We start from the raw sequence: 15,059 nt of genomic DNA on the forward strand, positions 1-15,059 counted from the left end.
ACTCAAAGTCACAGATACTACAATGTTGAATGTAAATATATAAATAATAAAATAATAATATAAATAATAATAAAATAAAAAATAGTAAATATATATTATAATACCAAGAACCTCACTTGCACTTTATTGTATTATGTGTTTAACTCTTTGAACGCCATCGACGGCAATTGCAGTTGACAGGAATTCTAGCCAGGAGCGTCAACGTCAACTGCTGTCAACTATGTTTTTTTTTTTTATGGGAAGGGGAAAAGTCTTGGCCAACTCTAGTTTGATCATTAAGATGGAAAAGTTAAAAAATGTGTTTGTCACAAAAGAGAGAAAAGACGATGGAGATTATTTAAATTTAGAACAGGGGTGTCCAAACTCGGTCATCAAGGGCCGGTGTCCTGCCTGTTTTCCATCTATCCCAGCTGCAACGCACCTGTTTCAAGAGATCATGATCGTTATCAAGCTTCTTCAGAGCTTGCTGATGAGCTGATCATTTAAATCAGATGTGTTGCCACAAGGAGAATTGGAAAACGGGCAGGAAAGCAGCCCTTGAGAATCCGAGCTGGACACCCCTGAATTACAATGTACATTCACACACACACACACACACACACACATGCACGCACATGCATGGCACGATCCATGCACGCACGCACGCGCACACACCACCAAATACTACTACTACTGCTAAGTAGCATGCAAATAATTTGTAAAGCATTTATTACCATTGCCACCTATTGGCCTGGCATGCACACTGCAGCATCCTGTTACTCGTTAGGCTGTTGTCATGTCAACAAGGCCTCGATGACTGTTTTCATCCAATGTGTCCACACGTCTTCTCCTTATGTCCTTCTCTCTACCTTTGTCCGAATAGAATCAAGGGAATGTTACCCCTCTCGGGTCTTCCTACCTCCGCGTTTCTCTTTTGTGATGCTGCTTTAAACTGGCTCTGGTGATTTCGCCTATTGGTAAACTATGGCAACAATATTGTCTAAGGCCTCTGTTATCCCTCCTCTCCACCAACGCAACCCTCTCCTAGCCTTCGTTAAGACCCAGTGGGGTGTCGGGATAAGCCACACTTTGTAATTCAGCCCTCCAAGTCATTTTCACTTGGCAATATGACATTTGTTAGGCGTGACTATCATAACTCGACCCTCAAAAAAGTCAGGAAGCCATGCCCGAACACACACAGGAAGTCAGCCATTTTGGTTAGAAGCGACCATCTTATAGACTAATTTGCCCGAGCGGTTTTGTCTGATTTCTACCAAATATTTTTTTGTCCAAGTGTGACACCAGCAGTTGTAGTCAGAAAACGTTGTGCCCACCATCTCCACTTTCTTGCAAAAGGACAACTCTTAGTGCTTTTCACATTAATATTGACTACAAAATTCTACATTTACAATCATAATAACGCCCGAGAGGTAAACACATGGGCGTTCAAGATAAGTGCGATGAAGTCGCAAACATGCGTCGGTGTAGCTTTGAAGTGGCGGGTGGCCGAGGCTTCCGACTATCTCGAAGAAGAGAAGGAAAAAAATGTTAAGGGGATATCAAAAGACAGGGCGGGGAAAAAGCCTCCTTTGAGACGGCTCCCGGGTGTTTGTACCTGTAATTATTCGTTTTCCGGAAGAAGGGCGGGGCAAACAGGTGTTGGCGTGTATTGCGAGGAAGTGGCTCTTATTTTTATATTTTCATAAAAAGGGACATAATGATGATGATTAACAACGTCAACGAAATGTTGGGATCCGGTTTGTTTGTCTGGATTACACAAACTATGCAGAAAAATGCAGCTCCATATTATAATAAATATCTAGCATTCGTTGTATCTAGCCTATAATTGAGACTACATATACAGATTTATTCAGCACTTATTTGCCAAAACATTTTTGCATTGTATTAAAATAATATTGATAATACTGGATAATCAAATATTTTTCTTCGAAACTACTGTATTTTTAGGGATTGATCGATTTTATCTGTTGGAAAGAAATGAAAGAGGAGAATGATTTTTGTTTTGCAAATTCCAGCATTTTCATGGATTTATCTCTTTTTTTGATTGAAATCACATTCTTATTATATTTTATAAATTGAATAGTGCTAATGTTAAATATTACTAAATAAATGATGTTTTTTCCTGTCAAACTACACAATTGTTAAGGGAGTTTTGATTTAAAAAAAAAAAAAAAAAAAAAAGAAAACATTTATTTTGTAAAAATGGCATTTATATATTTTATCAGTTTAATAGTATTTATACCACAAAGTAAATACTACTAAATAAGGGATTCCCCCCCCCAAATTACAATTTTAGGGATTTATTGACTTTTTGAAATAGTAAATGAATCATGTCCATTTTTTTTATTTCCACTAAAATAAAAGATTTGATTTAAAACATTTTTTAAATCCTGCAAACTTTATTCACAGGGAAAAAAACTTTTTTTTTTAACAAGACTAAAACTACACACTATATATTTTATTAAAGTCATACTGATAATACAGAATAATTCAATTTTTCACCACCCATGACTGTATATTTTTATAGTTTTATTGACAGAACTACAAAAAAGAGAAACAAAACCTTTTTTGTGCGATATATTTTGATTGACCATTTGTGGCCTCCACGCCCAAGACATTCTCACCATCATCATCCTCACTCGGGCGCGTCATTAAAATAGTCTCGTTTAAAAATAGTCCATACCAAATGAGACTCCAACCTTCTCCTCCTCCTCCTTGTCCTCCTCTTCTTCGTCCTGATGTTCATCATCCTCGTCCTCGTCGCTCTCTGCCCACGTGGCCGTCGCAGACCAGCCGGAGCCTCGGCGGCCGCATGAAGCGCACCGCCACACATGGCTGTGATCACGCGCGGCCACCCGCCGTCCTCTTTCATCTACCGCGACGCTCATTCTTCTCCGTGACACACTAACATACATTGGTTGCGTCCGGAGAGCGGCAGAAAAAAAGAATACGACGCTACGGTACATCAAAAGTGTGCCGTTTTGCATTCTCGGGAAGCAATGCGGAAGCGAGCAGTTGCTGTTTTTATTCCTTCAAGTGTCATGCTCGAATTATTGAATACAGAAAGAAATTTGTATCACTGGATTTGTAATACTAATAGATTCATTGAACATTTCTTCTGCCAAACTGCAATATTGCCAAAGAATTTTGTTGACTAGAAAATGAAAAATCATATTATGTATATTAAAGCGTTTCCTGCTACTTTCTTCAGATGCTTAGTATAATTTTGACTAGACTTTAAACAGATCTGATCGACTGGATCGGATCAGTGGGTACTTTGCATTCTGTGCAAAATCGGCGATTGGTTGTAATGTCATAATTTGCCAATCAAACCATGACGTCATTGATCGGATCCGCATAATAATAGATTTAAGAAAACACAATCTCGTTCACTCCAGGGACCTTCTGTGCTGCCGTCATTAATAATCCAAGGTTTGTCATCATATACTTTACATTTAGATTTTTAAATTAAAAAAAAAAAAAAAAATCCAATACTTTAAAATAATTTCCGGGTGGCGGTTGGGGGAATGTTATGTTTCCCCCACATTTTCTGTATATTGAATGTTTATCAGTATTTTGGGGAGAATTGCTATCATTTTTTTTTGGGGGGGGGGGGGGTAGATTGGTCCATATCCTGAATGGCAATTTTTTTTCTTTTTTTTTTTCTCTTTTTTAAAATTTTTTTTATTCTCTGTTGTTTTTTTTATTCACTCATCGGTGATCGGCTCATAATTTTGACAACGTCCGTATGTGGTACTTTTCAAAAACACATTTTCCCCACCATTTTTACGACGTTATTTAGACTTACAATGGATGATTATGGGTAAACTAAATCGCCAACTACTGGCCTGGAATCGTCATTACAGCATTTTCAGTCATATCTTTTAATTATGGGGATTGATTTCACGATGTTTAAAGGGAAACCTTTTCAAAAACGCATTTTTGTCCCCGTTTTTTATGACATTCTTTTGACATACTCTGAATGATTATGGTTTAGCACACATGGTATCGCCAACTACTGGCTTGAAATGTCATGTCATGTCATCTTCCAAACCGCTTATCCTATATAGGGTCACGGGGAGTTGCTGGAGCCTATCCCAGCCGTCAATGGGCGAAGGCAGACTACACCCCGAACTGGTCGCCAGCCAGTCGCAAGGCACACATAGACACTGTCACTGAGCGGGAATCGATCCCACGCTGCCCGCACACAACTCAGGCGTGTGTACCACTACACTATCAGCGGACTGGCTTGAAATGTATTTTACATCATTTTCATCCATTTTTGGCTGATAAATTTAGACATTTGTACATAAAATACGAGTAGAAACATAATCTATTTATATATTTATTTGTTTATTTATTTAATGTATTTATGTATATATGTATTTTTATTACTACGGTGTGTAGACTTTGTGTATTTGGGTCTTTGCGTGTTGCGGTGGTGAGCACTTTTAGGGCGGATGACAAACTAGAGCAACTGTGATATACGCATCGTGTTGAGGAGCATTCAAGCAAAGGTAGTGCGCATGCAACCATTCAGTGGGGCAAACACAAAATGAGTAGGCGTTCAGGAAGCGCACAACAAATTTGAAAAGACAGGAGAAAGTGTCAATAGAGAGCGGGAAGGTGACGTCAGCGAGGGTCAGTCAGTCAAACAGATGGGAGTCGGAAGTAAACAATCAGAGCGCTAGCAGCTAACCGCAGTGTGCTACGACAACAAAAACCACAGCCTCGTTCGAAAGTCAGTCCCTGACACCTTCACAACACCTTTAACCATTTCACCGCCACACATGCAAAACAGTAGCACAGCTTGACGGAATATTTTGGCCCATGCTTGTCTATTGCCATGCCTCTCTTAGAAGTCATTCAAAAGCAAAGTCTTTAAATGTAATGTGTTTAAAAGGTAAATCGCATAAAAGAATGGTTGCAAAGCTTCGTAACGAATCACATTGACTGTTACGTCGCAAATGTATTGATGTTTCTCTGATAAAATGTGAAAAGCTTATGAAATGTGTAGATGCTGCATGGGGCTATGGTCACAAATTGCCCTGCCCCATGAATTCTGCTTAGCAACAGGGAACTTCTCAAACATGACCAGCAAAAAGACTGTCGCAAAAACAGCTGCAAAACATTGCATTCAGAATAAAAAGAAAGTTTCATAGTTTGCCCAGAATAGTTGTTTTTTTCATGTCTCAAAAGCAGGCCCGTTATCCCTTGATGAGACGTTAGCGCAAATATAAATGGTCTTTCACTTGTAGAATATAAGCAGCAGCGAGAGGTACTCGTGGCCATTTATACTTTCCGTTTGACTCCTTGTTGGCAGTAAAGGTCCTCTGAGGTGCAGCTCGCTGTGTACAGTTTGTTGTGGTTCACCACGGAAAATACAAGCCTCACCTGAACTACACACCCACACACACAAACACACAAACAGGCACACTTGCTAACCGTGTACCGCAAGTGGAAATTTTTCACTTGCTGTGCTACAGGGGAAAATGTAACCGTAAGACAAAATGGTATCTTTTATAGTTCCTATGTATTGTGAAGTTGTGTAATCAACAGAGGAGACAAACGTCAGCAATTTTGGAGGATAATTAAACAAATTCTTCTGCTTGATTGAATCATTATTTATTGTGATCATTTCACAACCAAAGAGGTGGTAATTTGTCACTTCAGAAAAATAAAAAAATGTCAAATAAGATTTAAAAATTAAATTTGGGGATAGTTAAACATAGTACGGGTCAAATTGACCCGGGAACATGATTGCTACATAAAAGACGATTGAAATAGCTCATGCTTCATAAGTGAGAGAAAAGGCTTCACTAAAGGCGGGAAAGAAAGAGAAGGACCTTGTTCTGGGTTTGGCCTGTGTCGCACCGCGGGGACTGTGTTGGGTTTTTCTGGTTGGCCACCGTGTTTGTTTTTTGGACTGGCGCTAAGTGGACGTACGCAGCCGAGGCTAACACACACATAGATGCACTTTGGTAGCTCGTTTGTGTAAATATGCAGTGCGAAGTCTGTCTCTGATTATTCCTCTATCGACTGCCGGTGACGGTTCGTTGCTCGCTCGGCCCGGGTGGTAACAATTACGGATCAGTGACGACACAAAGCCCGCCAGCTGAAAATGCAATGCGTGCGTTTATTTGTGTGCGCTAATACCGCATATTTACTTTACAAATCAGCAGCACACAATTTCTGTAGCCGCAGACGCAAAAAGCAGATGTTTCTAGAAATGGACGGATGGATCCCAGTGATTGAAGAAATGAACGACGAGTACACTTAGTGTATGTACAAATTGTCCAACACCCCCAAATGTTCGCGTTAATTATTTTTTTTTGCGGATGATTTAGCTACCAATACATCCATCTATCTACCCATCCACCCTTCCAATCAATGAATCAACCAACCATCTACCGTTCTGTTGATCAACCATTGCTCCTTCCAGTTATCTATCACCATATCCAAACTTTGCCATTTGTCTAGCTTTCCAACAAACCAACTACTCCCCTATCTACCCTCCATCTTTTCAATCAACTAATAGACAATCCTTCGTTCCAGCTATCCATCCATCTACGAACAGCCAAACAATTAAACAGACAAATGTTTTTGCGAAAATGATAACTGTTACTTCAGTCAAGTTCCAGACAGTTTTTACCTGAGGTTCTCTTTCCACCCCCTGAAGAGTGACAGCTAAAGAAGCACCGAGTTGTGTTTTTGTCATCAAAACTTTAAGGTCCCAAAAGGTCTCGCAGCGGAGCCTACCACCTCTATTTTGGGAGCGTAATTACACACTGAAGTCGGCCGCTGTGTCATTATTACAGATGATCGATAGCAGAACCGAAGCTGCCACCCGACCGGCCTTGGACACAAACCCCAAAGAGTGCCATGCTATGCTATCTAACGGGAACACTCAAGAAAATAAGACGTCTGCGCTTGTCGAATGGTGCATTCCTCCCGGGACTAAAATAAAACAAATGTCTTATAAACACACAAATGCGCACATATGGTACAAATATATAAATACACACAATGGCCGGTGTTGACAGATGACCTCTTCGACGCGCGGCGTTGCGGTCGAACGCACGACAGCGAGCCCTGTCGACGGGTTTGGCCCAAGGCCACTCGCGGTCTGCCGGATGGTAGCGCCCTCGCTTCACCCCCCTCTGCCGTCACACTTGGATTAGTCCGGTGGAGCCGTGCCATGCCGAAAACTTCGCCCTCTGGCTAAGAAGTTGGAATCAAGTGTACTTTTTTAGGGTTTATAGGCATATGGGAGGAGATTTTCTCGGGGTACAGTAGTACACTTGTGGTCCGGTTCTGGGATGCCTCTTTATGGAAAAACATGAGGCCAGCAGGGTGCAGACAGGATTTACTGGGAATACATCCATTTTTTAGCTTTAATATTCATTTGAAACATACATTTGTAGGCAACTTGAAGACTGATGTTTCCTGAATTGCATCCTGTTTAACGGAGTTATGTTACTACTAGGGCGACATTACCTGAATTTGAACTCAAGTCCAGCCCTACGAATTGTCCGAAGCTCTGTGCAAACAGCATACACTTCAACTTAAATTTGTTTTTGTTTTTTCACTAAAAATGGATTGACTTGAATGTTTACTATGTTTTTCCCAAGGGAAAAAATGGTGAATGTAGATTTAACTGTGAGTTTGACGTGTACTACAGCCTAAAAGCCTTTGTTGACACGTCATCAATATACAAAAATTAATTTGACGCCTGCCCAAATCTGCAGTTGAATAAATAATTGTCACTCGATGCGCAAATACAGTTAGCTGTCCTCAAGTTTTGAAGGTCTGTATTTTAAACTGTAAGTGCAGTATAGTACAGACCAACCAAGAAACAGGTGTCCATTCAGATCCCTGACGGCTAATGAAAAGATTTATTGTAGCTAACATTGTCCTAAAAACATCTAGAGTCGTTGTTCACCGAAAGACGCTAGCATCACGGGCCCAAGGCTTCGGGTGTTAAAATTGTAGAAACAGACTAATAAACGTTAGCGTCAACTACTACTTTAGTTATGCGCTTCAGTAACAGGTGTCATACAAATGCCTGATAACTATAAGAAAGACATTTTCCAGCTAACACTAATTTGTGAATATCCAGAAAACATCTCAAGTCCTCAACGGCCGAAACGCAATAGGGGCTTTTTTTTCTTTTGAGACTGAGGAGATAAAAGCGTCAGGCGCGAACATCAAATCAATTGGCGCATCAATGGCAACAGCGCTTCCCTGAGATTAAAGAGAAATCCCATGAGAGAGGCGAGAAGGTGGTGCACTAATAAGGAACAAGAGCTCACCAATGGAAAGGGCTTTAATTGATGCCATGGATAAAAAGGTGGACATGTTCTAATGGGCTTTTTTTTCCCTTTCTTTTTTGCTACAAGTTAGCGCCTTTAGTCTATTGAGTCCCTTTGTGTGTGTACACCTTGTACAGACTCAGATGAGGCTTTTCTAAGATGGAGACGTGTCATTTTCGGGCTTGTCAATCTGAAGCCCACTTCACGAGATAAAGCCTTAATGTTTCAGCGCACTATTTACATAATAAACCGGTTGCTCTGTCAGCACCGTATGTGTCGGCAAACATTTTTTTGGCATAGCATACGTTTTTATTACTAAAGGGTTTTGATTTAACATGGTTTCCTACTAAGATCGATAAAACGGGCATTGTAATGGTCATAGTGAAGCGACACGGTTATTGTTTCCGCTGAAAAAGTCACCTACCACAGCTAAAAACAAGCACGGTCAGTTGCTATGCACTTGTGCGTTATCACCAAAATAACGATGGACCACGTAGCTGTTATAGCTTTTGTGTTGCCAACGGCGCTACGAAAACCATCAGAGATGCAGTATTAGCTAACTATAAAGCACCGCTGAAAAGTGAACTACTTGATTTTTCTAAAAAAGAAAAAAAGAAGACAGTTTTTACTTGTTCGGACCTGTCTGAATGCAAGCAGAAAAAAATGATTTTGAGAGCCAGTTCTGAACTGAAAACAGTTTGCAGCTCCTGCACCAGATGTTGCGCCCGTAAATGAAAACCATCTAAATCCTGCGTGCTATCCCTTCGGAACAACTTGTCACCAACTCGCCGCCAACATTCAAACAGCGCAGCATCCCTGCAGGGATGGAGGATGAGGAGGAGAAGGGGGGTGTAGTTTGGAATACATTCGGGTTTTCAAAAATATTCCTCAGAGTCGACCGCAGGACGAGGCCGAGCGCCGAGCCGGCCCGCGCGGTTGCGGGCTTTTGGTTTTGCGCTCGCTGTCTGAAGCCACATCAGAGCCTCCGGGCCTGTGTAACGCGATCTGGACGGGCTGAGGAAATCCACCGCCCCACATCCCCGCCTTCTTCTTCCCCCTCGGATCCGAGGAAGGCCCTCAGTTACAAACAATTAACAATTCGGAGCCGCGGGGACTTCGGAGCTAATTGTTTTCGCCAATCTCGCGTCTGCACTCTAATCCCGTTTGATCTCCTCTCGCCGTCTGCTTGATCCGAGACATGAACAAACCGTTTCTGATCTGTAATTCAAGACAGCCCAACTACGGCGACGGCCAAGAGTAGGACTCTTTGCAAGTAGTGTCTTTGCCCGAAATGCTAAATTAAAGTCATATTTCGTCCAGCTGCGAGCAAACGGTATCCGTCGGAGGGACTGGGGGTGGGGGCATCAAATCCCCCTTGAGGCTGCACGCCAAAACCACTTGCGGCAACTTTGAACCACCAACGGGAGGCGATAGGAGTAGATGTTTTTCCAGGTGTTCGGAGTCAGTCGAGTTTTTGCAATTCTGACCCCGGTTGTGTTGCTTCAATATGTTGCGTCTTCTTCTACAGTTTGTGTCGTCTTTCATCACTGGTTGGTTTACAATTGAGTTCTGTTTCTGAATTTGAACGCAACCTGAATTTGTATGTAGAGTAATCCTGAACACGCCGTGTCGCACTAACCTACACTAGCGCAGCAGGAAAGTCGCAGTTTATTCTAAATATTTGTATTAAAAAATTCCAAGCCATGAATCAAATCCATTCAAATGAAAAGTTCAGCACATGTTTAGAACCTCAAAATGTACGTCGGCACCGTTGTAATCTGAGGACATGCCCTCAGAGAATAATCACTTATTGCATTTATTTTAATTTTTTTATTTAATTACTGTAAATGTCTGTTTTATTTTAAATAATCAAATGACATTGTCTATCTAGATTTTTAAAATGTTTTTTTTTTCTGCAGTTGGATTCCAATGGACTCCTGCTATTTGTGGAAAAATAGTAACAGAACTCACTTGCAAGTAGTTGTTGTTGCCTACATTAATGGTTTAAGGAGGTAATCGGGATTAATGTAAACAACAAATTGCCTTTGACCTTTATTGAGTCATTGAAAACCAAACTTTTATTTATTTATTTATACTGTTTTTGTACTTCTGGCATTTCGGGTGCTGTATTAGAGCAATAAACAGATGTGGCCACTCTCGTTTTTTCCACATGTGTGGCGGCATTTAACATCCGGGACGTCTGAGAATCTGGTATTAAGAAAGACTGTTTTTCACTATGAGTGACAGCTCAGTCATCTCGATCATGAGGCAGCATCTTAATCGCAGTCTGGGATATTTTGAAAAAATAAAAATAAATCCCTCCCTAAAAAGTAATTTTCATTCAATTTTCCATCCATCTTCCTGCCACCGTGTTGTGTTGAAAGCAATTGTCACTTATAATTTAAAGGCACCTTTTTCACTTTATTCCCCTGTGTTGCTTTTCTGGATAGTTGTGAAGTTTGAAAGCTGACACACACAAAAATCCGTATCACATCATCTAATAATCTTATTGGCACTGTGTGAAAACGCAGCACTATCTCGCCTCACTGGGCTACGTCTTAAAGTCTTCCGTTGGGGTTCTCATGTGCCAATTTTGTGGGGTCTCTGTGATAGTCTTTAGAACAGAAAACAGAATGAGGTTTTTTGGGGGTGTGGGCTTTTTTTGGTGGGGTTGGTTAGTTTTGGGGGTCTGCGGTGAGGGGGTGTTGCTTTTTTTAAACACGGCTGCACTGTTTCGGCAGTCCTGCTTTTGATGTCAACCAAGGCTCTCATTTGGAAAAGGCAATGACTTCCAGATTTCGAAGTGGGGAGGAGGGGTGGGGTCTCCCTGTTGTGTTGTTGTACTTCACCAACACGCTAACGCTATGTTTACAAAGCTAGCATTCGTTTCATCTTTAGAGTTTTTAGACTAATGATCAGTGTTGCTGAGTTCAAGGGTCATTTCTACCAGCCTTGCTTCAAGGCATTGAGTACTCACAAAAGGCTGCCAATACCGGTCACCGAGACAAGTCACTGATGCCTCTTGTAGCCGTTCTACTATCAGGAATTAAATTACATGCATGTCTGACAGAACGTTTTTCCAAGGAAACTGCATCCATGTCAATCATCTCATGCCCGTTAAAATGCAATTTGTATGATAATATAGGTATATACATGTATATGTATTGTGATACATTTTTCAGCTGTACGCCCAGACCTCTTTTCCAACCTCATAGTGTGATGCTTAACAGTCAACCGTTGAACTTGTATTATTTTGCACTTGAGTTTATCAGGAGCAAAGACTAAAACTTAGTTGTCAGTTTTATTTGACACTTTTGCTAATTCATTGTAAATGAATCCTAAATCAGAATGAGTTGATTGTGGTTTATTCTGAACTCAAATTCTCTATTTCATCAGAAATTTTATGTATCAAAAGTACTAGTGGTATCAGTTCCCTGGTATCAGTTGAGTGACTCTTATGTTTATGGATTATTGCAGGAACCTCATTAGACGCTCCAGTTCATTCGCGACCCTCAAGAAGATAAGTGATAGAGAACTGATGGATGATCTCAATTTTGTACTCCGTGTAACTTTTTTGCATTATTGCGATTGCCCATTCGATTTTGAGGCGCTTTAGGTGTTATGGCAATAAAGCAAGGAAAAACTTATGGTGTGACCCTCATCCCCTTGGTTTGGACAACTTTCAAAATCTTAAATCTGCTCTCTAGACATCCCAAAGTGTAAATTACACTTTCAAAATAAAACGCAAAATGTGTCACAGGAAGTGGGTGAATAATACATTTCCTGTTTGCCGATGACATCAAAGTTTAATGACTTCAAAGGAGCAATTACTTGATCAATTGGTTTAAGTGTGTCAACTAAATGTATACGTGTGTTTGTGTTATGCGTGTGTGTGTTTTGTGCGTGTGTGTACTTGAAAGGCCTTTTTGAGTCATGTTGGTATTGTCGCAAGTGTTTTATGTGCACTCCTCCGCTCTCGGTGTGACACTTAATGACAGCTCGTATTGCATTTGTTTGTATTGATGTGACACACACATGCTAAGATACATGCTAAAGAGCACGCACGCTACTAATGTATTCTTTAGTTGTCTTTTTAGTCCATTAAAAGCGGAAATTAAAACACTCGTCTCTTTGGTCCTCCACTGGCCCGAGTGTCTTTAATCTCTCTTTTATAAAAGAATTAAATTAAAAGAAAGTGGATTCCTCCCGTTTTGTCGCCTGAATTAAAAAAAAAAAAAAAAAAAAGATGATAAAATCGACTTACATAATCAAAAAGCAATAGTTCTAACTCAATTAGTTGTGGTGGTGTTTTTTTCTTTTTTTCTGTACTCCACTGGTCACAATTGTGGATCAATTTGTCTGGTGTGCAGGGCTTGGCCACCAGTGGGCAGTATAATACATGTATACATATTAACATGAAGAAAATGGTCACGACTGCTCAGTAAGCTGCAGTAATATTTGTCACTTTTTGGAGATGATAAAGAATGAAAATGCCTAAAAATGCCTGTGAGTGTTGTTTTATTGTCTGTCTCAATTTATTGATGTTGTTTGTGTTTCGCTAGCCCATCCTCGGAATGTTGTGTCGCGTTAGCATTAAGCTAACAGGCTTTTCCTAATGGAATGGTTGGTTTGATACACACCATGTAATTGGTTGTATGTTTACTTTTACAGTTCAATTGTGGAGTGGCAACAAACAGCTAGAAAACTCTTTTTTTGAAGAAGAATTTTTCAGTATCTGCTGTTTGACGTGGAGTTAACTGTTGTCATCGTACTCTCTTTCACCCGCAATTCCGGGAAAAAAAATGAGACGGGTTAGTCTGGTCAACTCACAAGTCCAGGCACCGCTAAACATGTCGTGATTGAGCAAGATTAATGATTCGACTCGCTCGATTTTTGCCACAGAAACTGCTTGAAACTTGAAGGTTATGAATTGAGTCTTGGGCATGTGAGCCACACCCACCTTTGCTAGTCAACACAGACCCTATTGATTTTGTTACTTGATATTGTAAGAAAAGCTCTGTTTTTTTAAATATGTCACCGCAATTCTGCGAATCAAGCACATTGTGTGTGTTCTGCAAATATTGTACGTGTGCACACTTGTTTTAGCTGAGCTAAGTGTGTGTACAAAAGTGTATGTTGTGTGAGTGTCTGTGTGTGTTTGAGGTGAGGAGTGGGGGATTTCTCCTCCTCGCTTAACTACAGAGCGGTCCGATAATGACGGGGTTGGGGCGAGCGCCTCCCCCCGAGCGCGCTCGGAAAAGGCGGAAGGCGCTCTGGAAGCCACTTCAAGGGCGGCTAATTACGGCGAGGAAACGCGGACACACAGGCGGGACGCTTTTTATTTTTTTATTTTTTTTTATTTTATTTTTTTCTCCTTCAGCGAAACGAGCTCAGCACGTGAAAAGAAGCCGCAGTGACAGATGTGCGGCCGTGTGCGCTAAAGTTAGCACGCCAGCACACTTTTAGTATTTTTCGCGGCGGTGCAGCAACACAAATCGGCCGTTTGGATGTGCGGTCGCGCCACGCTAATGTTAAACGTCGCTGCAAAAGTTTTGATACATTTGTTTTATGTTTTCTTTGGTTGTTTTTTTTTTTTTGTTACATTATTCATACATTTTTGTCATAATTATGATTTATGAATTAATTATTTTTCTTATTTCTGTTTATTTTACAAATGTACATTTTAGATTTTTGGGGGGGGTATTATTTTGTTTGTATTAATTACAAAAATATTCTGTGCTCTGATCTTTCCCAACCTACTCTATGTGGTAACCATCTCTTCCGCCATTACAGTCCATCGGCATCTGGGTGGCCTGGTTGTTTTTCTTTGCCTTGTCGTTTTTTTCAGCATAACCTGCCACCACATCTGCCATTATGACTTTTCCAGTAGCTCGTGTAACTTATTGTTGTTCTCCTTGTGTCGTTCCAGTCCAACAAGGTGTCTGTGGTGCAGCAGCCCCACGGCATGCACCCGCTCACGTCGCTGCTGCCCTACGGCAACGAGCACTTCGGTGGCAGTCCCCCGCACCTGCCCACCGACATGAGTCAGAAGACTGGTACGAACACGCACACAAAGTCCCAACAATTGTTTGATCTTTGGAAGTTTCCAAGGTGGTCCACTTCCTGGCCTTTCTGTGACTCCTCCAGTCCCTCTGTATTCATTATGCTGATGCCACTCAGTGACACGCTCAGCTCAGTGGGTTCTCAACCTTTTTGCGTGTAGTCTGTGTTGACGATGTTGGGGGTGGTCTCACGGCAATTTTGAAGGGGCCCGCTAGCCGCGCGTACGCACAAGATGGAAACAATTTGGGTGCCAATTACGCACACATATACAGTATACAGTACACAGTTGTAAACAAACACAACCTCACTTTGATTGGTCACCATTTTGAGCTGGCATATATTTTGCTTGAAAAGTGACTAGTGTGAAATTTCATGTTATTTTTATTTTGATCATAGCTGATTTTACAATATAAACTTGTTGCGTCAATTAAATCCCGAAGAAGGCTGTCGCAGCTGCTCAGCAACCTGCTGTCATATTTGTCATTTTCTGCAGAGGATAAAGAATATATGCCTGTGAGTATGGTTGTACTGTAGGAAAAGTAATGGGATTAAAAGTAGCATTCTACTTTGGGCCCTTGTGGAGTTCCTGTGACAATTTTGGTGCTTAAGCAAAATTTTACAATTTAAGAATTTTTCAGAGGGATTGCAGCAGCTATCACAACATTTTTCAGTTTTTTTTAATAA

The 15,059-nt window shown here is 40.9% G+C and overlaps 1 protein-coding gene across 12 annotated transcripts in view; it reads left to right on the top strand.

The window, feature by feature from the left end:
- tcf7 (transcription factor 7) overlaps positions 1 to 15,059 on the top strand; it is a 33,668-nt gene that overhangs the window by 5,099 nt on the left and 13,510 nt on the right. For all 12 annotated transcript variants that reach the window (XM_086012805.1, XM_086012813.1, XM_086012812.1 and 9 more), the window contains exon 4: positions 14,242 to 14,368. In XM_086012805.1, the coding sequence (XP_085868931.1) occupies positions 14,242 to 14,368 (127 nt within the window). The remainder of the gene's footprint in view (positions 1 to 14,241; positions 14,369 to 15,059) is intronic.

Source organism: Filicampus tigris, chromosome 17 (genome assembly GCF_054856515.1).
Source record: "Filicampus tigris isolate MCC_2025a chromosome 17, RoL_Ftig_1.0, whole genome shotgun sequence".
Taxonomy (NCBI): Eukaryota; Metazoa; Chordata; class Actinopteri; order Syngnathiformes; family Syngnathidae; genus Filicampus; species Filicampus tigris.